The 23475-nt window shown below is 40.5% G+C and overlaps 1 protein-coding gene across 4 annotated transcripts in view; it reads right to left on the reverse strand.

Annotated features, from left to right (window-relative positions):
- Positions 1 to 1533: 1533 nt before the first annotated feature.
- pkd1b (polycystic kidney disease 1b) overlaps positions 1534 to 23475 on the reverse strand; it is a 61837-nt gene continuing 39895 nt past the window's right edge. For all 4 annotated transcript variants that reach the window (XM_015356092.2, XM_015356090.2, XM_015356091.2 and 1 more), the window contains 22 exons: positions 22933 to 23185; positions 22420 to 22615; positions 21218 to 21385; positions 20547 to 20690; positions 19821 to 20031; positions 19342 to 19465; positions 17373 to 17522; positions 16953 to 17017; positions 16280 to 16500; positions 15846 to 15963; positions 15553 to 15719; positions 14297 to 14499; positions 13094 to 13288; positions 12022 to 12176; positions 11391 to 11503; positions 10899 to 11055; positions 9722 to 9847; positions 9057 to 9231; positions 8255 to 8542; positions 7983 to 8117; positions 3928 to 4242; positions 1534 to 2729 (listed from right to left, as the gene is read on the reverse strand). In XM_015356092.2, the coding sequence (XP_015211578.2) occupies positions 1992 to 2729; positions 3928 to 4242; positions 7983 to 8117; positions 8255 to 8542; positions 9057 to 9231; positions 9722 to 9847; positions 10899 to 11055; positions 11391 to 11503; positions 12022 to 12176; positions 13094 to 13288; positions 14297 to 14499; positions 15553 to 15719; positions 15846 to 15963; positions 16280 to 16500; positions 16953 to 17017; positions 17373 to 17522; positions 19342 to 19465; positions 19821 to 20031; positions 20547 to 20690; positions 21218 to 21385; positions 22420 to 22615; positions 22933 to 23185 (4417 nt within the window). In that variant the 3' untranslated portion in view covers positions 1534 to 1991. The remainder of the gene's footprint in view (positions 2730 to 3927; positions 4243 to 7982; positions 8118 to 8254; positions 8543 to 9056; positions 9232 to 9721; positions 9848 to 10898; positions 11056 to 11390; positions 11504 to 12021; positions 12177 to 13093; positions 13289 to 14296; positions 14500 to 15552; positions 15720 to 15845; positions 15964 to 16279; positions 16501 to 16952; positions 17018 to 17372; positions 17523 to 19341; positions 19466 to 19820; positions 20032 to 20546; positions 20691 to 21217; positions 21386 to 22419; positions 22616 to 22932; positions 23186 to 23475) is intronic.

Consider the following 23475-nt stretch of genomic DNA (forward strand, 5'->3'; position numbering starts at 1 on the left):
TCTGATGATGTCACTGAAGTAGAATGTTTGAGATGGTCAGAAACGGATTATCTAAATTAATTCCACTTTGTGCCCCACTGGAATATACAGCATAACAGTAAGATGTGGGGTTCCCTATATAACCCTTCTCACAGTTTAACCACCTAAATCTGCCATTTCCCATTAGTTTAACTTTACTTATTTTTATTTTACAATGTGCAAACTAAGCTTTGCCATAGACTCATTCTTTTTCTGTGTGCTATTACATTACATTATTACATGTGCTTTAATCTAGAAATACCACAGTAATCTCTGATAAGGGAAGTCTGGATTTCTGTGATTCCCACATTGGATGAACTACAGTACAACCATACAGTACACATCTTTCACATGAAGAAGGATGACAAAGGAGAGCACTCAAGCAGGCATTGTCAGACATTCCTTGAACCAAAGTATAAAAATTACATTTACAGTAAAGTTATTACAAAGACACATTAAAAAACTAAATCTAAACAAAATATTTGGTTTTGAGTGGTCTTCAGGCTTCAAGAAAGCTGTTGGAACACGCCACAGACGTACCATTAGTGCACGATGATTTCAGAGATATTACAATATCAAACATATTGGCAATGTTAGAGCATGTTCAGAATGTCTTTGTGTGATGACCCAGTCACAAGACAGAGATACACAAACTGTATCTCCGTACTTGCCTTCAGACAGTAGTCTAACAGCTAGAAAAATCCATCCTCAGACTCTCTGTGAGGTTCAGATGTTTTATAGTCATCCATAATAATGGAGGCCATGCAAGATCCTGACTTTGTGAACTGATTTTATTGCTTTTGTGTGAAGTTATGAAGGGTTGTGGTGTATACACTGTTTTGGGAATGCTTCATGTGCTCTAGATATTTTTTTTGTATATTTTATACCACAATAATCATCACATTACTGTTCCATGCACAGTTTTGTTTGGAGTACAATCATTGAAATTTGTCTAGGTAAGACTAACACTGAGTACATATACATTATATGTTATATTCAAATGTGTTGTAGGGCTCCCAGGAGCCCGCATTAGTCCCTGTAGTCCAGCTGTGCCCACGGTTCAGAGAGTGAGTTGGATTGACCTGGCTAGAAGTCTGCTGTGCAACAGTGACCCCCGTGATTCATCCCATGCCTGTAAGTTATACTGACAGTATTGTCAGTGAGATCTACACCACACCGCCTCTTCAGTCTAAATTGGTGCAAAGGTAATAATGTTTACTGACAACTAGTGATTCCAAGCAAAGGGTGTAAAAGAGAAAAATTAATGATTTTCAATTATCAAAAAAGATACACTTTAAACATTTGAGTCACTGTAGGTAAACAATACAACAATCCTTTAGGAACAAGTAATAGGTTTATTCCATGCTGAAAAAAAGAAGAAAGAAAACACAACATTTCAGCCTTAGAGCCTTCTTCAGGTCTTCAAGCCTTCTTCAGGTTCTTCAGCCTTCTTCTCACACCTGAAGAAGGCTCCACAGCCGAAGCGTTGTGTTTTCTTCCTTCTTTTTTTCAGCATGAAATAAACCTATTACTTGTTCCTTGACGCAGCTACCCACCTGAACTACTACAACAATCCTTTAGTGTTTAGCAATGGTTTCATATTACAGTATGTTGTTTACATAATTTTGTTACTTTCAACACCAGTACAGCCCAAAAAATATATCACAGGTCTTTAGAGGAAGACCTAGCTAGTGGCATGTTCTCTTCTCCATCTGAATTTTGCTTGTAAATGTGATTTATTCCAAGACGCTGTACCATATTATTATTTAAGGACTGTTCTCTACTGAATAGTAGTGCATCTGATTTTGTAAGAATCATCATTATCTGTATAATGGACAACCAAATTGTCAACCGCCACTTGAAGTACATTGAAAGCTCAGAGCTTTTATTCTGATGTAGTGGTGGTGTTTCATTGTTAATACATAGTCAATGAATCCTATCACTCAATTTCTTTCCCAAGATTTTTCATGTTCTCATGTCCCATCATGGTGCCAAGCCCTCCTCTTTACTGGTGCCTGATCACTTCTCTGTCCTCTTTTTCCTTCCTCGCTCTTTGGACGGTCTCTGACTGTGCTGCCAGCAGGTGGGTAAGGTCTCTGAGTGATGTCAGCAGAGAGAGACGGGCCTGAGTTCCAGGCTCTCCGCCCTGGGACTCTTGTTACCCCAGTGTCCATCAGGGAAGGCCTGCGAACTGGGACACAGTTGTCAAAAAGACCAGGGTCAGACACCTGGCTGCAGTGTGGGCGTAGGCGTGAGAGGGCTGATTCAGAGAAGGTGGTATGGGTTCGAGGCAGTCTGAGAGTGCCAGAGACAGTGGATAAGGGAGGAAGAGAAGGCAAGAGATGAGGGGGAGCTGTTGTTGGCTGCTTTATCAGGCTTTTCTTTCTCTGTTTGCGTTTTTCAGAAATCTGGCTTTGTGCTTTTTGAAGGTCGACCTCAATCTGGTAAAGGTCCTCGATGACCTTGTTGACACGGTCAAACTGGGCCAGGAGGTTGTTAACAGTGGGCAGGAGGCGATCCATGTAGAAACAGACATCATAATCCTCTGAGTGGCTGCTCTCTGAAACACTGGAGTCCTCTGAACCCAGGGAAAGGGCTGAGCCCAGGCGAGTTGGGTCGAGGCCACATGAAACGGGCTCAGACATTTTGGAATCATGAGATGATCTTGAGGGCAAAGACTCCATCCCTTCAAATTTCACTTTGTGTCTGAACTATAAGGAAAGAAAAAGACAGTGTCAATATGCAAAAGACGTGATAATGGTGTCCATTAAGAAAATGTGAGCAAACAAAAAGAAAATAGAAATGTTTGTAACTGATTAACCATTTCATCCAAAATTATGCAGTATGTCAGGAACACCTAGATCAGCAGTTCCCAGTCTGTGGCCTACAGATCTCTGGTTATTCTTTAGACTGCTAAAGGGAAATAAAAAATGTAATGTAGAAACAGATTTAAAGCTAAAACTGTCTATACTCCAACTACTCATCCTGCCAATGAAATATTACAAGATATGTCATTACTCAATAAGTTACTCAATATGCACATGTTCATACACTATTAATCTTGACAAATATATTTGTTTAAGTAATGAATTAGAGTTTCACTTCAAGTGTGCACAACATGTTTACTGAGTGCAGATAATTTATTTGTTGTAATGACAGATTTACATATTTAATGGAGTGTAAAAAGAAATTAGTTGCATGTAGTGGTCCACAAAATGTTTGGAAAGCTTGGGAGCCACTGACCTAAACCTTGTCTTAAAAACACTTTTTCTGAAAATTCGTATACTTTTTACTCTCTTTCTCTATGCCCGTCTGCTGCTAGTTCAGTTGCCTGATAACTTTTTACCCTGTCCCCTGTCATCCTTTAATGTAGAGCAGACAGCAAAGGCCTGCATGTCTGACTTCAATCAAACTCCACTAAAGGAAAAGTATAAATACTGCCTTAAAACAGGTAGTAACAGGAACAACTGATCACAACATATACATATTTCCTTTTGCAAGTACAAATAAAATGCATGGTAAGCCATTATAGTACAATACCTTTCAATATGTCATATCAGAACATACTGTCTTAGCGCTAAAAAAATGTCTTTCTCTATCTTGGTGAACCAGCAAAGCTCACACTGTAAAACACAAAATATTTCTGTTATGGAACAAGTAATATGTTTGTTCCATGCTGAAAAGAGAAGAGGGAAACACAACGTTTCGGCTGTGGAGCCTTCTTCAGGTGTGACACGTGTTTTCTCTCTTGTGTTTTCAGCATGGAATAAACGTATTACTTGTTCCTTTGCAGACTACGCTGACACAGCTATCCACCTGAACCACATATTACTGTAATGTTCCATTATTATGCTATTTTGCTCTGGTAGGAAGCTTTCCTTTGTCTAAAGCTTATACATGAGGAAGTACCTCCTTGGTCTTGCTGATTCCTATCCACAGCTTGAACCTCTTGATGAAAAACTCCACCATCTCATAGTCCTGCGGGCCCATGGACGGCCTGTACATCTCTGTCTGTATGGCGCGGTAGCTCTGAATCAGCATGGTGCCAAACAACCATCTGAGGACCCACATTAGTCCCCCCAGGACTGTCAGGAGGTAGAGCAGACCAGAGATAGGGTGTCTGTGAGCCACTATCCCCAGGCGGGTTTTCCCCCAGAGCCCAGAGGCCAGGGAGAAACACGTCCATCCAAATGTCCTAAACTCCTCCACAGTGTCGGAGAAGAGCTGAGAGCAGATACAGGGACAAGACAGCAACAGTTTGAAGGAGAAAAAAACAATTCTGTGCTAATTTAATATTTTACTTCTAATCAGGAGAACTTTTACTTTCTTGTCACGTTACAGGGCTTTAGGTGTACAAGGTCCCTCAGTGGGGGTCCCCATACTGGACAAACAGCTGCCATGGGCTGCCTGTCTGTTGGTGTGGCACAGGGACAAGCAAATCAAGTGTTGGGGACATGGCTCCTGCAGGTTTTACAAGTACTTTTCAATCAGCAAGCTGCTTAACACCAGAACCCTGGTGCTGCCAGCTGTTGTTGGTTTTTAAATTCACTTTTCTCTATCCATCAGACACACATGGAGCTGCATGTTTATGAGCTTATTATACCTACAGTATAAGCTCTGAGAGTGGTCAAACCGAGAGCCTAACATAGTAATAATATTACAGAACACAAAAGATAAGGACATGATAGTGTTAACAATTGTCAGGCAGGAAAAAATTAAACCCTACAATGGAAACCCCCTTCTGATACAACGGTGGACAGTTTCATCTCACTCAACAATTTGTTCCAGTCATTGGCAGGAGCAACAGATTGAAAGGACTTGCAAGTGAAGTCAGTAAATGCTGCAGGGAGGAATTATGTCTATAAAATCAGAAAAGCGGCACAGGAACATTTTTTATTGACATCATTGGTTGCAACTGTTAAAAAATAAGTCCAAAGATCCATTAAGGATATAGAGTATACTATATTTACATACAGGGGCAGAGCAGTGGCACTGTGGCCAAGGATCTGTGCCTGTGGCTAGAAGGTTGCCTGTTCAAATCCCACAGCCAGCAGAGCAATCCTACTCCATTGGGCCCCTGAGCAAGGCCCTTAACCACACCTGCTCCAGGGGTGCCATATAAATGGCTGACCCTGCGCTCTGACCCCAAGCTTCTCTCTCTCCATCTGTGTGCCTGTATGTCTCATGGAGAGCAAACTGGGGTATGTGAAAAGATGAATTCCTAATGCAAGAAGTTATATATAGCTAATAAAGTGATCTTACCTTTTTTTTCTCATGTAATAATGTGTTTTGGGCTGAAACGATGGACATTTGGCAATAACAAACACCCCTTCCCCTTAATATTCCATACAACCAAGGGTCTACTGTAATACTACATTTCAAACTGTAGGATGTATATAAAACTAGAACAGGATAGTGATTAATTTTCCAATTAAAGACCTAATTTATTTAAATAAAGTCAAGCTTCATCTGGTCTGCAGAGAGAGGGTCAGAATGACATCCCAAGTCATTCTATAAACTCCCCGCTATAGCTGCTGGTAGGCAGTATGAATATTTCAACTAGGGTACATCAGAAGAATCTATTTAGCCCATCTAGTTTGTCTGGATGTTAGTAGATAATTGGTGCAAGAATCTCATCCAGGGTTTCTCTGTAGAAGTAAGGCTAATTTCAACAACATGGCTGGGCCACTTATACAGTACCATACTCCCACAACCTTCAGTCTATGCCTACAGAAACATGTAAAACAAGATTTGTTGTGATGAAGAATACCAACCCTAGACTCAGCTTATCTTGTAATTTCTAAAGATTGAGTTTTGAAAGTTAAAGCATTATGATTTTTAAGAAGGGGGCAGATTGTGTTATTTAAACTCAGCATATTTCAAGAAAATTTCTCAGAAAGCCTGGAGAATATTGTATTTTGTCAAAAAATATGCTGCCAATTTGACATTACTGATGGCACAGTGGGTGCACTTAAATATACACTGGTGTCAGCAGCATAAGAGTGAGTGTGATACAGTAGTTCATTACTGGCTGAGGAATACTGTTAAAAATAGATTGAGTAACGAATAGGGCCCAGGATAGAGCCTTGTAGGGCTTCTAGTAGAAGAGGTTATGAAACAAATCTCCCTGTAAAATCTATTTTACACACTTTATGGTATTAAGAAAACCTAAAGCCATGCAATATAGTTTTAATGTCAAGACCTATATTATTGAATATTTACAGTGTCAAAAACCATAGATGTTTTTATCACTCAGATTTTATTTACCATTCTGCAAGGTGTTTAGTTGTACTAAGTTCTGTCACTGCTCTCTGCTTGAGTGTTTTGGTGAGGCTATTGCAGTAGTTGGACACATTTATAGTTATGTGCATATAGTACATGGTTCTAACATGCCACTAAGGAACTGTCTGTATACTGAAACAATGGGGTAGAATCAACTTACAGATGTCATGCAATTTATACAATTTTATATGAGAATGACCAGAAGTGCTACACATGACCACTTTGCTTTTGTATCAGGGCTGTGGAACTGGTCACTGAAAACAGTGCCGCCTGCTACATACCCGTAAGGTCTTACGTTTTCTTTCCAACTTAACTTCCCTTCGGTTTTTCATTTAAAGTTTTGATCTATAAAATACATTTTTAAATGTTTCATTTACTGTAAGTAATACTTAATTTGTTTTTTTTTTAAAGTCATGTACCTGTACTGTGGCACTACAAATGGATGGCCAATATAAGGTTGATCCACAAGGGGGCAGGCTCAGTCCAAATACCATAGAGACCCCATAAACAGTGCCAAGAATGGCTTAAATGCAGACATTCTCACAAGAGCACAGTTAATTAAGTGAACTGCAGCTGTGAAAGATTAAAATGTGCTTTTGTATGTATTACAAATTCACAGTAAAGTTTCTTTTTCTGAAGAGCCTGCTTGTGAGTTGATGGTGACTTTGGTAGGAGCCCCCATACAGAGAATCTTTTAGGAGAACTTTTGACCTTCCCCAGGTTAAAGGAGTTATGTTGGTAAAAAGGACAGGGTTATATTTCTAAGATTCAAGCTCCACTGGAGATTCAGTAATACAGAGAGAGGCTTAAAATCGGTATGCAGGTCAAGCTCACTCTCTGAGTATGTTTCTACTATTGGTAGATTTGGAGTGGGTGGAGTGCTTGCAATTGTCAGTAAAGGATGAAAAAAGTGAAAGCTTATAATAATAGAAACAGGGAGAGAGCTGCAGCATACTGATTTGGTTCACAAACTAAGAAAGTGAGGAAGGTTAAAGAATATATGCTAGCATCAGTCTGGATACCTGTCCTCCATCACAGGTTTTCTCTACTGAAGTTCTAAAGCTTTCCTTGGGGATGAATGACACATTTAGCCATAAAAAGGAGGTTAATGTGGAAAAGCTACCCACAAGCACAATACCTATATTGAGAATTTTCCCCATGTACTTAATTAAAAAATCCATCTATTTCTCTGTTTCTTAAAAAAATTACTAAAGACTTTTATTTTACAAAAATACATCTAATGGGCTTCTAAGTATAAATCTAGCTCACCTACAGTAGCAAAAAAAAACAGATTTCATCACTTCGGATTCCTCTGCTCTGTCACACTTCTCAAACAAGATACTGTAGATAAGCTGCACAGCCTACAGTTGCCTGCAACCTTTTTGATGTTCTTCACTATTAAACACAATCTGTCTGAAGCTAGCCTGAGGTTGTAACATTTGGATGACAGCAAATACAATGTGTAATGTAGTACAACTGTAAAACTGTAAATTACCAGTGGGGTATCCAGATCAATGTATATTAAAAATTGTAATAACATTTCTGCATACACAGAGCTGCAGGCACTAATTCAGAAAAGGCTGGCAACCACTTCGATTGTTTTTACATTTTATTTAATTACTTTGAAAACTTGATCTATAAGAGGAACACAGCAAGCCAGGCTGGGGAAGCAAGGATCTTACCAGATACCCTGTCTGGGCAAGAATCAGGAAAAGGAGCAGCAGGACGAGAGATGCCCCACACAGCTCCTTCCAGACCAGCTGGATGGTCTTCCCGAACACTGCCCAGCGTCGCACAAACCGCAGTTGGCGCACGTTCTGGGGGACAAGCAGGAAATCAATCCAGCAACAAGGTTCTGTCCACCGCTTGCTTTTTATTTACTTGTGACAATTAATTTTCTTTTTCCTCTTACTTGAGCAACATCGCTGAGGAAGAGATAAATCAGGTGCAGTACCTTGAGGATGAGTATTGTGAGCAGGATGGCAGAGAGGCTTGACGAGGCCTCAGACAGTGCCACTGCAGTGTGGAAGTTGGTGAAGGAGTGGCGGTTGTGGCGGTGGTGTCTCAGCAGGCTGGCTGACAGGGACAGGAAGGCGAAGTGCAGAGCTGCTACTCCAAGTGCCAGAAGCACCACCAGAAGTTGAAGGTAGTGCCAGCCTTGCCTGAAGTACAGGCACCTCTCCCTGGACAGCGTGTGGAGCTCAGAGCCCAGGATGGACAGGGCAAGCAGAAGCAGAACGACCTGTAAGGGAGGCAGCACATTCTATGTTTGAGTAACGCCATCAAATTTAACAAATTACATTGTAATTCAGCTAGTTTCCTTCAAGTCCTTTTCTTGACCAAAGCTTTTCATTTTGGGGTTCAAAGACTTTTGCATTTACATTTTAATTCAAGGTAAATTAAATTCTCATAAATTGATCAATAATAACTATGATTATTTCACCTCTACTGAATTTAAAACAAAGTTTTGAAATCCTAACACAAATCAACAAATCATCAGAGCATTTGCATTTTTAAGTAGTTTTCTGGATATATATATATTTTGGTGGGAGGGTACTTTTTATTTTTTGCTTGAATTATAAAAAATATCCTTGGATAAATTCCAGCAGGAGATTTCTCCACTTCCTAAGGAGAGCTGCATAGTCCTCTCAGACTTTTGTCCAAATGAGATTAATTACTGACTTAGGTCAATGTTAGAATACTTCAATGGATGACGAGGTAGGAGAAATCTCTGCCTTATGTGAGCGCAGTCTCACCATCATGACTGCCTGCAGGTCCGGGACTAAGGAAGAGGAGGGCATGCAAACAGGCAGTATACTGAGAGAGGTGATAGCAGAACCTGGCTGATGCCACTCCATCAGCACAGTAACCACCACAAACAGGCCAGTGTCTCGATGGTACTGGGTGAACTGCACAAACACTCCTCTTGTCCTGGAGGAATTTATAAATAGTATTAGAATCTTTAACATTTTTAACTGAAAATAAATTCATGTATAATACAATTCATCATAGTCATAGGAAAACAATGCATCTTTTTAATATACAGCTCTTCCAAATACCCATACACTGTAATTTGACATACAGTATGTTAACAATTCATATCCTAGTTTGGAAGGAGTTTAATAGGATGCTTTTAGGAAAATAAATTATTTTTGCTTTCAGATAATTAAATCTGATACTTATTAATTGTCATCACAATCAAATATTTATATTGTATAATGTTACAATCCATTTTATAACAGCAAAATTATCTGAGGGAATTATCGAATCATGGACCATCCTTGAAGAGAACAGGACAGTCCTGTTTAAGATACTGTACATTAACCACACAAACCACAGAAGAGTCACTGAGCTAATTGGGACTACAGATGTAATTAAAAGTTTTCAGTATGATATAATCGATGTGACAGGTCAGACTCACATTGTGTTTATCCAAGATGCCTGGCTCAGCTCAGCCAGAAGCTGCCTAGTGGACTCTGTGCTGTTCCCAAGGTCCACTACCTCCTCCTCACTGCTGTAAACCCCAAACTGTCCCAAGTACCAGAGCCTGTGAGAATCCAAAATTAATACCATCATGACTTGATGATGATGATGATATAATTACACTTATATAGCTGTTTTCTGGACTCCTCACTCAAAGTGCTTTATAGTTACAGGTAATGGGGACTCCCTTCAACCACAACCAATGTGTAGGCCCCACCTGGACGATGCGATGGCAGCCAAATGGCACTAGTATGCTCATAAGCTATCAGTGGGGAGGAGAACAGATTGATAAAGCCTTCACAGATGTGGATTATTAGGAGGCCATGATAAGTAAAGGTCACAGGGAAGTTTGGCCAGGACGCCAGTGTAACGCCCCTACTCTTTTGGAGAAACACCCTGGGATTTTAAGGACCTTGGTAGTTGCCCCAAACTTGAGTGTCAAGGGAAAGTCAACATCAACAACTTCAACAATTCAAAACAATTCAAGCATTTTGAACATACTGTATACATTAGGAGTAGACTATTCTTATTAACCTACCAGTATGACTTTGTACTGTGAGAAAAAACCAGAGCACCACGAGAAAACCCTAGAGAACACACAAAGTTCACGCAGGTAGAGCCCCAGGTCTGGAATTCAACCCAGGGCCCGGGTGCTGCAACGAAGCAATTCTAACTACTATGCCATCCATAAAACATTATATGATATAAAACAGGTCAAATACTCTTAATATGTGTTTCAGCATTGTGAGGTTGATCATTAAGAAGTGGAAGGTACATAGATATTGCCTAGATTAGATTGTTCCTCCAAACTGAGTATCTCTCCTAGGAGGATACTGGTTAGGATGTGCCACTATGAAGCCAATGGTGACTTTGAAAGTTACACATATGAGTGGCTGAGATGGGAGAAAATGCCCATGGGTCAACAATATCTTGATCTTTCCACAAAGGGGGCTTGTATGAAAATGAAAAGCATGGATAAAAGATTCTTCTCCAATCTTGTATGGGTTTTGCAACACAGCACCTAAGTGATACTGTATACATGTGACAAAAGTTTGATAGCAAACTAAACCTTACACATGAAAAAAACAAACACAAGGATTACTTTTGTTTCTTACCACATGAAGGAATTTGATGGGAAAGGCTGTCTGTGATTTGAACTTATGTTTTGGTGGAAGTTTAAGTCCCATGTGTGGGTGTTTGGCCAAGCGTGGACAGTAGGATGTAAAGAAATATCCCTGGAGGTGAGGCCAGCAATCCCATGGTTCCAGCAGCCTAGGAACAGCATCCACACGACTCAGATCAAAGCCTTCTGGGTTTAAAAGAAGCTACAAATACTGCTGTTTCAGCTGGCTATTAATATACACTTGCAAGTGCCAAAACATTAAGAGGATTTGTAATTTTAAAAACCACAGCTGACAGTGCTGTGTACATTAATATTCTCTAATGGTTTACCTAAAAACAATGCATTCTTTAAGCAATGTATTTTAAAAGTAGTCAGTTTTATTTCTTTTTTTGTTTTACAATTGAGCACTATGGAAAAGTGCCAGGTTTGGCCCTAGTCTGCCCAGCAGCATCAGTCTGTCCATAACCAAGGGACAGGCTCTGACCTTTCCCAGACTGCAGCCTTCTCAGTCGGGCCACACCCAGCAGCTGGAGAGAGGGGTTCTGGTACAGATGAGGAACCAGATTCCTTTGCATCCAGCACCAAGCTTCTGCTGCCCTGTAACCAAAATAATATCATAACACCCCCCCACAATTCACCCTGTAACCAAAACACCATAACACACATTCATACAGTATTGCACCCTGCACCCACATCAATGTCATAATACCCTCCAGAACTCAACCTGTACACACAACAACACGACACACTCCGACAATTCACTCTTCATCCACGTCAACACTATAATGCCCCCCAGAATTCACTCTCCAGCAACAATACCATTACACACAGATCTCAGCCAATACACACAAACACCATAGCATTTGAATTAAATATCTCATGGTTGTTTTATATTTCTAATTGCAATTATTTGAGTACTTTAAGTAAAAGTATACTTTAGGTAAAATGTATGTATACTATTTTTTAACTTAATTTTTACTTAATCACTATAATAAACACAGACTACATACTGTAAATACAGTATGTACTAAACTGATAACTAATACAGAACTTTGCAATGTACTGTAGTTCAATATTAACACTATGTACTGCACATTAATTTAAAAGAGTTATACCCTCTGATCATGCTGACATTCATGCCTTCCCCAGAACCTGCAACCAGCGACCGCTTGACAGCAGAGTGTAACAATCTACCATGGTCGCCTTGTAAACGATCCTGGTAGTTCACAACCAGTACGACCAAGAGGAACATCATGTGGGCAATGCAGCTCTGTAGAGAGAGAGAGGTTGAAAGGTTTACAGTTGGTGCATGGGACCAGGTCATGAATACATGTCATGACAGACGACGCTTTGCCAATTGTCATATTGAGTTATCAATTATTAATATTGATCCATACACATACATACAATATAGTATTGTATTTTAGATCCACAAGTGCTGATACCTTCTACCACAACTCTTCAGACCCAGTTGCAGAAAAGCTTATCACCTTGTTTTTCTTTCTCATACTTTAACCAGTAATATCAGTTTATACCAGTTTGATCAGTTATATGATCAGTGCTAGAGGGACAGCTGTAGCATGAAGTCACCAAAGGCGCCTGATTCTCCTGCTTCACCATTAGCTGAATGGGGTGGTATCAGGTGAAAGAATGTGCAGGAGAGTAGAAATTAAAATCGGGTGATGTGTTATTCAGTAATCATCCAACAGCAAAGTGCAGAGGGTGTCGTATTTAGTTAAGAGGATATTGGTTTTGCAGGGTGGGAATGCCATTTCTCAGCCTTCTGCACATTCACACTGTATTCTGCTGAAAAGCATTCTCTCTGTTATGTGCTGTGTACTCAGGCTTTACCAGCATGCTCACTTGCTGCAGCTTTTCTGACCAACAGGGACTTGGGACTTCATTAATTTGTGTTCAGAGACACAGTATTAAAATAATAACACTATTTAATCAGGCATAGAGAAATCCTCTGATCTACTGACTGAAATTCTGCTCATTTTACAGATACTTTTGTAGCCCACTGTACCATCAAAAGCAGGTGATGTGCCCTTGGAACTAAAAAAAATAATACTGAATAAAAGAAATAAATGTTAGAGGTCGACTGAGCCCAGAGGGTACTTGAGGAATGAAGTTTGCTCATCTTATCTTGAGAGAATAAAGCTCTTTTGAATAAAGCTTAGAAGATACCTTCATAAGAGTGCGCAGTGCCCGGACCTTGCGTGCCTCCTCCTTGGCTTGGAGCAACCCATAGCCACAGGGCGGCCTGACCTTACTGATCCTCTCAGAGACCTTCTTAACCACAGGCTCCTCCACAAGCGTATCATCCTCATCTGGATCTACTGGCTTCATAACCAGGGCCAGGAACAAGGACTGCACAATTACCTGTCAACACACAACCTTACACTGATTACACTGACGTCCATTACACTTTCCACTCTGGCAATATAATGAAAATGTCTTTGATCATTGGCTTGAATGTGAACAATTAACACACCTATACTTTATATAGTTACTTTAAATACAGTGTAATGGAGCCTGAACTTACAACTCTATCTCTAAACCTTGGAACCTAGAGAGAGTATCCCTGAAAGAACAGAAAAATATTAAGATCTGGAGAAAAGAATGAATCCACTCATTGTTATCCTGTGATGGACCATTAGACAGATCTGTGACCCCAGAGGGAGGTCTATAAAAATGCCAAAGATTTAGGTTACAATTTGCGTCCTTCTTACATATACAGTAGTAAATTAATGGTTATTACTCTGCATATCCTGTCCAGTTAATATAGCTTCTCAGAAGTTCAGGAATGCACATCTGATTTTACCAGCCTCAGACCTATTCTTTACAAAACCTATTTCCACTGCAGTATTCTATATTCAGAGAGCTGATATAGATCTGGGAGACTTATATTAAAATCTGCTCTCTCCAGTAAACCCAATAAATAAATGTGCCTATTTAGTGTTTAGACCTGTTCGGAACTGTTTACTTCAGTGTTGACATTGTAAACTTTTGAAATAGGAGGGATTTCTTAGTTGTTCTAGATTTGAAGTCACTGTGACATTAAAAAATTGGTGAAATATACAATAATGGAGTTGTGTTGTATGTTAAAGTAGAAGAGCACTGATGTTGTGGCCTTTGCTCACTAGACCTCCTCCTCCTATAATTCCATGATTATCACTGTCATTGATCACATTTTTTTTTGTTTGTCCTATAAAAACAGGGGATTTGACTCATTTCTGATAAAAGTGAGAGTATTTTTCTGCCCGTCGCGCTGCATTTCCATGCAGAGCCTGGATTAACACAGTGACGCAGTCCCATCTCGGACACGTGGGTTTGATCCTGTATTTGACCCTACAATCCAGCAGGGGAAAAGGCCCTGCTGAGGTTTACCTTGGCAGGTTCCAGCAGAACAGCAGAGGTGAGGAAGGCTGAGAAGGTCGAGATGAGCCACATGAGAACCACCGAGTTATGGAAGGTGGTGCCATAAAGCACAGCAACTGCCAGGCTGCTGCCTAAAACCAGCAGTGCCAGCAGGTAGGTCACACTCAGCACCTGGGGAGGGAAGAGCCGGCGGGGAGCCCTGCGAGGCACTCCTGCCAGGAGAGACACAGAGGGCCGAGAACACATAGTTTATCCTGAGCACAGTGTAATGTTTTCGAATCCACTATAGCTGGTACAGCGGTCAACATGCCAGGAACCCTGTCCTAACGTAAAAATCAATGTGAAGAACACTCTACACTGACAAGGACAGACTTTTGCTCCTGGTCTTTGAGAGCCTCAGACCTTCACGTTTTATAGGGAAGCCAAACTCCCCAATGACCAAAACTTGGAAAGACTTGCAATTAATTGCAATTAGGTCAATAACTGATACATACAGTACATGTTAATGTTGAAACATCGTTTACATCTTTCAGACAATGTGGGAAAGCAATGAAAAGATAAAATGTTAGCAATAACATAAAGTATTAGCATTTCAAATTTCAAATGTTAAACATGTATAATGCACTAGTTAGGTCAAGGCAATTGTGATCACCGATGATTTGAAGAAATATTCCTGCTACAGAATAAGTCGAAAGAAAAGCAACAAATTACATTCTGCGGCTTAAGATAATGTCTTACACTAACAGCCTGAAAGAACTTAACTTTATTAGTCCTGAACATAGAAGAATATGAGAGGACCTGATCCATGTACAGAAAATCACCAAAAGCTTTGACAAAGTCAACAAAGTGGACCTGAATATGAACAAGTGGACATATATGGAAACTACAAGGAAGGGCAATTTAAACTGAGAACAGGAGGCACTTCATTATGGAAAGAGTTGTAGGAGTATAGACAAACTACCCATGCCTTGATGTTGAAGCCAAGAAAAAGCTGGCTGAGATCCTTGGATCAATAGGTTACTACAGTAGCTGCCAAATGGGATTAGATTGAGAAAATGGCCCTCACTCCTTTATAACCATTATGTTTCTAACAAAAGTCTTGGAAATGTAGTGAAAAGGACAGAATTCAGACCAAGAGAAAAACAAATGTTGAACTCCCAGCTTTTAAATAGCTCACAACAGGTCATGGAGATAAAAAGCCAGGTAGTGAAAAGCTTAATTCTTCTGCATGATCAGTGAGTGTGGGGTAAAGAGGCAGTGCTCACCGAGCCGGGTGGAGAACATACTGCACACAGAAGCTGGCGAGGGACTGGGAATGAAGCTGCTGGCAGAAGTGAGTCCTGAAATGGATGAGCTGGTTTTGTGCAGCTGACCTGAGTATGGTTTCCTCTCATCGCTGAACTCAGACCATCCACTGCAGGAGCTCTCCAACCTACATTAAAGCACAACCACTGTCATACTTTAAGCTCCCTTCTCTGTAGAAACAGCTCAATTAAGATCATTATGTTTCCTATCAGTTCTGTAGGGGGAAACAACAACATTAAACAAATGTGCTCACGGATCAGAGAGCTCAGTGTCAGCGCAGGGTGAGTAGCGGCCACTGTCGGAGGTCACTCTACTAGAGGAAGTGCTTTGTACCACGTTGTCTGCAGCAATGGATTTAATCAGGTCCTCCTCTGGAAGAAAAAAAGCTACATTGTTCCAGCAAACCCAGGAGGAGTTCATGCAGTGCCATACAATGGGTTATTTTTGATTCAGTTGGTATTTGCATTAATTAAAGGTAATTACACAGTCCTAGGTAAATCACTGATTTCCAGGTTTACTTCTAGATATATGCATCATAATTTATATAATTTATAATTTAAGGTTATTTCATTTAGAAATATTCAGAAAAACTAATTTCAGCATTTGTGATCAGTAAATGTCCCCGATCTGATATGACAGTTAGTAAACACCACTTGGGCCAAATGTTGTAAGTGGTACTGTCCTCACCGGAGACAGTGAGCTGGTTTTGCTCCAGTCCTTGTGTGACCTCAGGTTTGGACCACGAGAGCACCAGAGGGTCATCGGCAGAGCTCGCCGGGGACTCAATGCTCAGTTGTAGGAGAGCCTTCTTTCTCTTCAGGATACGGGCCCGATTCAGGGATGGCTCGGAGGCCAACAGGTCAGGGATGTCAAAGATACTGTCACAGGAGGCCCAGGGGTTCACAGAGCTGCCAAAACAGGGACAGGTCTGTAGGGACATGTTTCTGATGCTTTGAAACATAGAAGCACCTGTTTAAAAAATCGCCTGTTTAAAAAATTATTTACAATTCGGTGACGATTTTAGCTTCTGTTTCAAGGGGACATCTACAAGTTTATAGATAAACATTTAAAGTTTATAGATAGTATTTTTCACATGCTGAACCTTTATGTAGCACAAAAACAAGTCATGTACAGCATGAAACAAGCAAGGACTACATTTCTGAATTTCTTAGGAATAGGAATAGTAGCTTAGCTTGGCATCAAGCAGATATGGAGCCTGGGCCCTGGGGATTTTCTGTACAATACTGCAAATATCACTATCCAATGGAAAGAGTACAGTATAAATCCTGAGACAGAATGCTGAATGTTCACACTCCATGGTGCTGCAGTGAATCTTCAGGTCTTCATCAAGACTGATTACCTCTCATGCTCCTGTTTGGCTGGAATACCCAGGGATGATTCTGACCTCCTGCTTTCCAGTGATTCCTTTAAAAAATTTTATTGCCGCTATTATTCTTCTATATACCTATTTAATATGACATTATGTTTGCATACATGGAAAAAAATCCAAAATTATTCCAATAGAAGAAGTAATATATACTGTACAGCAGCAATTTCGGTTGTGTGGAATAGTGACATCCCTTAGGTTCCAGCAGTATTCAGATACAAAGTATAACTGTATTATGACTCCAATAAGTGGAGAAACGTTGATTAAACAGAATTATTGATTATTACACAGAATTACAAAGTTTATTAAGCAAGTCCTGTCTTTCTTTTATCCAGTCCTCAAACAACCTTGAAAATCCAGCTGTCCATTAAGTCACTGACTGAGTTCACTCACCGAGGACTCAGACACTCCATCCAAGATGGAGTCCAGCCCCCCTGGGAGAGACAGGAAGGAGGAGCTGCCCAGCTCAGAGTGTTCCAGGCACACATCCATCTCCACAGTCTGTGGGGCAGCGACACATGACTCTGGGTCCTCCACTATCACCTGGGAGAAAGGCAGAGGCACTTACACAAGAAAGAACACAAGACTCCAAGGACAGAAAGCAAACCCCTCATGGCTGTACTTTGGATGTGATCACAAGGGCACAAACAAAATAAGTCAAAGCAATATTGCCAGTTCTTTTATAACAACATCTCAAAGCATAGCCAGGTTTTCTCTTTCTGCAAGGCTTTACCCAACTGTACAGCTGCTCCTTCTTGGCCATGGGACCTGATCATCTGTACACTGCCTATAGGAAGTTTAAATCCCTTTAAAAATTTTCACCTTTACCTGTGGCCTGTAATTAACATGCATTAAATTATTTTTCATTTACAGTCCTTATGCATCCCATCTCATAACTTTCAAGTTAAAAATATTTTAGATCTTTTTTAGAAAATTCATTAAAAATAAAAACTGAAATAGGTTGTATAATTTTTCTACCCCCTTTGTAATAGCAATCATAAATCAGCTCAGGTGTAACCAATCGCCTTCAAAATCATACACCAAGTTAATTGGCCTCCACCTGTGAGAAATTGTAGTGATTTTATGTGATTTCCAGATACAGTACATGTAGCCAGGCCCATAGGAGTCGTCTGCTGGGTAGTGCATTTTAAAGCAGTAATTCAACCATGAAGATCAAAGAGCTTTAAAAAGACATCTGGGACAAAGTTATGGAAAGGCTCAGATTAGGGGATATGCATAAAAAATTCAAAAGCCTTGAATATCCCTTGCAGCACCGTCAATGCACTTATTAAGAAGTGGAAGGTGGACTGTGCCTAGATCTGCCCGTTCCTCCAAATTGGATGACCAGATCAGAGAGGCTACAAAGAGCCCGGAGGCAGTGCACAGTCTTCTATGGCCAAGTGTGTACAATATTGTGACAGCAAAATCCCAAGCACTTCACAAATACGGTATATATGGCACGATGCCACGAAGAAAGCATCACTGAATAAAACAGCAACAAAAAACATAAGTGATATTGTCAGAACGTGTCAGAATAAAAGGGACAACGAATGGAACAAGTACTGAAATGTCCTTGAGAGAAACGTGTTTCTTTCTGCAAGAAAGCTGAAACTGTGATGAAAGTTCACCTTTCAGCATCAAAAGCCTAAGCCAAAGCTACTGTACACGGGAGTGTCCAAGGAACAAAAAGGTAAATGTTCTTATGTGGCCAAGTCACAGAATCTACCTAAATCCAATCAAATATTTGTGGCATGTCTTGAAGATTGTTGTCCATCAACAGTCTCCAAGGAACATGACAAAGCTTCTGTAGAGGTTCTGTAGAGAAGGATGGTTAAACATTGCCAAAGCTCAATGTGTAAAGACATGTGTAGAGACACGCCCCAGTAGACTCACAGCTGTAATCGCTGCCCAATGTGGTTCCACCGGGAGGATGTGGAGATGAGCGGAGACCTATCCAGTTATGATATTTCAGTGTATTTTAAATATACAGTATAGTATTATTCTTATATTTTTTCACCTTAAAATTTGTAGGGAGTATGGTGTACAGATAAGAGGAATAAAACTAATTTTAGATGCATTAAACTCTGAAGCACTGATACAAGAAAATGTGAAAAAGTTCACGGAGGTGCAGAACGTTTATAGGCACTGTATGTGAATGCCTGTCTGACACTCAGTGGGTAGGACTGTACTGTAAGTTGCAACAGAAAGTTCCAGTAGAGCTTCGGTTGTACAGGTATTTTGGTTAACTGGTATGTTTCCAGGCAAAGGGGCACAACCATGTCACTACATCAAACCAAGTGCTGACACGTCCCCTGGTGTCAAGCTAGACAGGAATGGGATTTTCTGAGATTGAGATGAGCACCTTGCTGCGGGTCATTCTGAACAGGACGATGAAGAGCAATTGGATGGGGAACACCAGCGCAGCCACTGTCATCCCCACGGCAACAATTTCCGCATTCACCAACATGTGAGCTGAGACAGGACCACTGACAAAACACATGAGAAAAAACGTAATTATTCCAGTGAAATATAATCTGATATAAAGAGCACAAATTATATATTGCATTAGAATTACTACTGATCACATTTTGCTTAAAATATTTTTTAAGTGAAAAAGATTTACTGTTACACCTACATTTTTGTCAAATTGTTAGTTTACATTTCATAATTATTTAATTTGGTTGAATTTTAATTTCTTGTGTCTTTAATACTTCATTTTGATCGAATGCTTTTGACCATATGGGAACAGGTGCAAGCACCTCACCTGTTACTGTGATGCGCAAGGTCACAGTATTTCTAGAATTGAATGGTATTCCAAGATTTTTTCTGTCAGATACTGACCTGCTATTTCTATGTCCCACAGCCCCATACCACACTGCGCCAACACCCAGGTACAGAAACAGTGTAAGGGCACAGCATGTGACCCTCTGGGTGCGAGTGAACCGACTCCGGGGCAGGCGTTCCCACACCGATACCCAGAGGTGTCGGTCGAAGATTCCCCGGATCAGCTGGGTTCTGAAAATCCGATAAAATCGGAGGAGCTCCTGAGGGCCTGGTTGGAGAGAAGTAGAGGAGCTCAATCACTCATTTGCAGTCACTCTAGCATTGACTTTACCGATGGGTATAATAAATTAGGCAATGTGAGAGTCTGGTCAGCTGTTAAATTGGAATCATTTCATTCATGTTATTGCTGTTAACAGTGTGCCACAAGTTACTGAATCAAGGGGTGCACTTAATATTTTCTTCATACAAAAATACCGCTTAATTAAATAAATAATGACAAGGTAAAACTCTGTGTGTTATTTGTCAAATGAGGTGAGGTTTATCTGTTAGTTTGTTAAACCATAAAATCTTAAGAGGGTGTACTTACTTTTTCACCTCATTGTACAGTATATACTAATGTATAATTTTTTGGGGTATCCAGAAATGGACTCCCAATCAGGCAGTTGAGGCCCAAGAAAATTTAAAATTAACTGCTTAACCAAATTAGCAAGATGACCCAAATAGCCCCCTCTCATTTGCAACCTTTCCTGTGTTCTTATGTGAGATACAAACGCAGAGCCTTACAAGTGGCCAGCACTTCCTTCTCTACCATTCCCTCATTTGTCTCATTCTCTACAGAGAGCCAGTCCTCCACCAGGAAGAAGAACATGTTGCTGGTCTGTTTATCCCACACAATGACGTACTGCAGGTACCATGATGGGTCCAGGCCTGAGAAAAAAACACACTGAGATATCAGTGTCACTCATTTACTAAGTGAAAACAATAGCTCCTTGAAGACAGAAAGGTATTGAGATTAAATGAAGTACCTAAATAAATTTGCCTTTATGAACTGATTACTGTGGTGTTCATGATTCACTGTGGTTTACACCTGAGTATTTTAAACTGATTTTAAACAAGCCTCACTAACTCCAGAAATCATGGTCTCTACTGATTCCCTCCAAACAGAAAATGTAGTTTTATCTTTCACTTTTAACTTCAAGGACCTGTGTTGCCATGACATGATTGGCATGTATCATGGTTACCAATGTTGAAATTTTATTTTTACTTATTTACAGAAAACATCTTATTATGAAATTTTGCATTTAAGACTTTTTTAAATCTACAGACTGATGGAAATTCTGGGCATTATCGAAAAGCAAATTAGTGTTCTATTTGATTTGCGAGTTAGGAGGTTAGAAACATAACGATATCACTGACACACTTGCTTTTTTGAGCTCTTTGGGTGACACTCTTACCAGTATTGTCATGCCAGATGCGGATTTTCCAGACCTCCCCCAGGTTGGCATCTGTCTCAATCTGAAAAACATCCAGGCTGTTCCTCTGGAAAGCTTCTTCTCTATCGAGGTGACGAGAGCCACTCTTGTTGAGCCCATACAAGCTGATACCAACATGAGCTGTTGTGCCTGTTGAAAGAGAGCAATTGTGAAACCTGAACTAATTATATCCTGCAAAAGAAGTAGCTTTAGCCTGCACAGCACCTGCTTGTTAACCATGTCATATTGTTTACTGTGATGCCCACCCATCCATTTTCTAAATGCTTCTCCCAGTTCAGGGGCGAGGGAGAGCCAGAGCCTATCCCAGCATGCAATGGACACAAGGCAGGGTACACTCTGCAGAGAAGACACACAGGCATGCACACACACCTAGGGCCTATTTTCCTAGAAACCAATCAACCTACTAGTATGTCTTTGGAGTATGGGAGGAAACTGAGCACCCGAAGGAAACCTACACACATAAAGTGAGAACATACTGTACAATCTCCACTCAGATAACACTCCAGGTTTGGGATCAAACTCAGGGCCCAAGTGCTGTAAGTCAGCAATGTTAACCACTGTGCCACCCTTTAGTAATGTCATGAGTGTGTATGTAAGGAACATACCAGTTCCCATCATATTTACATAATAGGAAATGTATGTAATCTCTGTATAAAGAGATTAGCTGTTCAATCATAGTTAACACATTTTAAATGGTGTTTGGAAACCAGAACTATTCCCCCCAGACAGCACACCAGTTTATCACAAGGATATGTTCTAGAAATGCTGTTATGCTTTCATACAGCTGGATGTCCCAGTGCAATCAGAACTAGAGTGCCCTGCTGCCACAGAGGGACTTGAGCACAACTTCCGGTCAGATGTTCAAAGCTTTGACCACTATAGTGCGTCTTCAATATTGATACAAATTATTGTGCACAATATAGACCCAGACAACGTTCAGAATAAAGGATACAAACTTCAGAAACACAACACTATCTGGACCATGAGGGCTTTTATAAATGTATCTTTTATTATATTGTCCTGTGCTATATCACAGTATATCAGAATAAGTACCTTTATCAAACATCTCTAATCTTTCTGTGAGATAGAAGTCTTTTCCCTTACAGTCTGCATTTTTCATTCTAACATTCTAACACATTTTCTCCCCCCGGCAAATACTCAACCTGAGCCTCTGGTCCAACCTGTCTTCACCAGAACCTGGTACTGGTACCGGCCCGACTGCCCACACAGTGGAATCGTTCCCACTCGGGTGATGTCAATGTCGTCCATCTTGTGAGCAATGAGGACGGTGGCCAGGTAGATCACAAGCAGGATCACACAGACGATCCCCACCACGTGGTTCTGAGCTGGACCCTCTGACTGTGAATATGAAAGAGGGAAGATTTCCCACATGACCCTCACAGAAACATCATTGATGACAATAGGTTGTAAAGAGCTATTCCTTGAAAATGTTTATTCAATATCAATTGATCAATTTTAATGATTTATTGAAAGCTGTTACGGTTTCAAATTGATGATTTGCAGATACAAAATTTCCTTCACTTTTCTTTGCTCCAGACAGGAAATCATCTTGTTTCTAACTTTTTATAATGTATTAAATGCACCATCATAAAGAAAGATCATAGCACAGCACCTCTCTGACCATTGACATTCCTGGGACGGGACAGTGGACTCACAGGTGGAAGCAAGATAAGAGCACTGTGATGGACGAAGAGGCTGGCTCCAAACACAGTGAGGTGCTTGGTGAGGCAGTGTGCCGTCTTCAGGCTGCTGCCATTCAGGGGGCTCAGGCCCTGGCTGCTCCAACGCCTTTCTTCAAGGCTGAAGTACTGGCAGAGAGAGCTGAAGACGCACACTGAGGCTTGGACTTCCTGGCCCACCAGGAGGCTGCTGATATTCACGTGGTACTCCCACACTGTGCCATTGTGCCTGTGAAGGGAGGGAGAGTACTGGAGCACTGCAATTTCATAGACAGATTTTAAATTCACTCAGGTTGAAATTAACCTAAAGTTATTATGTATTCTTGACTTAAAAGTCTCACGAATGCAAAATTATATGAATTACAATTAAATACAAACATCTCATGAAATATACAGACTTTAAATATTCTAGCTAACTTAATTCAGTAATAATGTTTGATGTTGTTTGATTAATCATGATATTAATGAAGTACAGTAGGTTACTAGTCATGTAGCAGGAGATGTACTGTATCTGCCCGG

This window comes from Lepisosteus oculatus, chromosome 9 (genome assembly GCF_040954835.1).
Source record: "Lepisosteus oculatus isolate fLepOcu1 chromosome 9, fLepOcu1.hap2, whole genome shotgun sequence".
Lineage (NCBI taxonomy): Eukaryota > Metazoa > Chordata > Actinopteri > Semionotiformes > Lepisosteidae > Lepisosteus > Lepisosteus oculatus.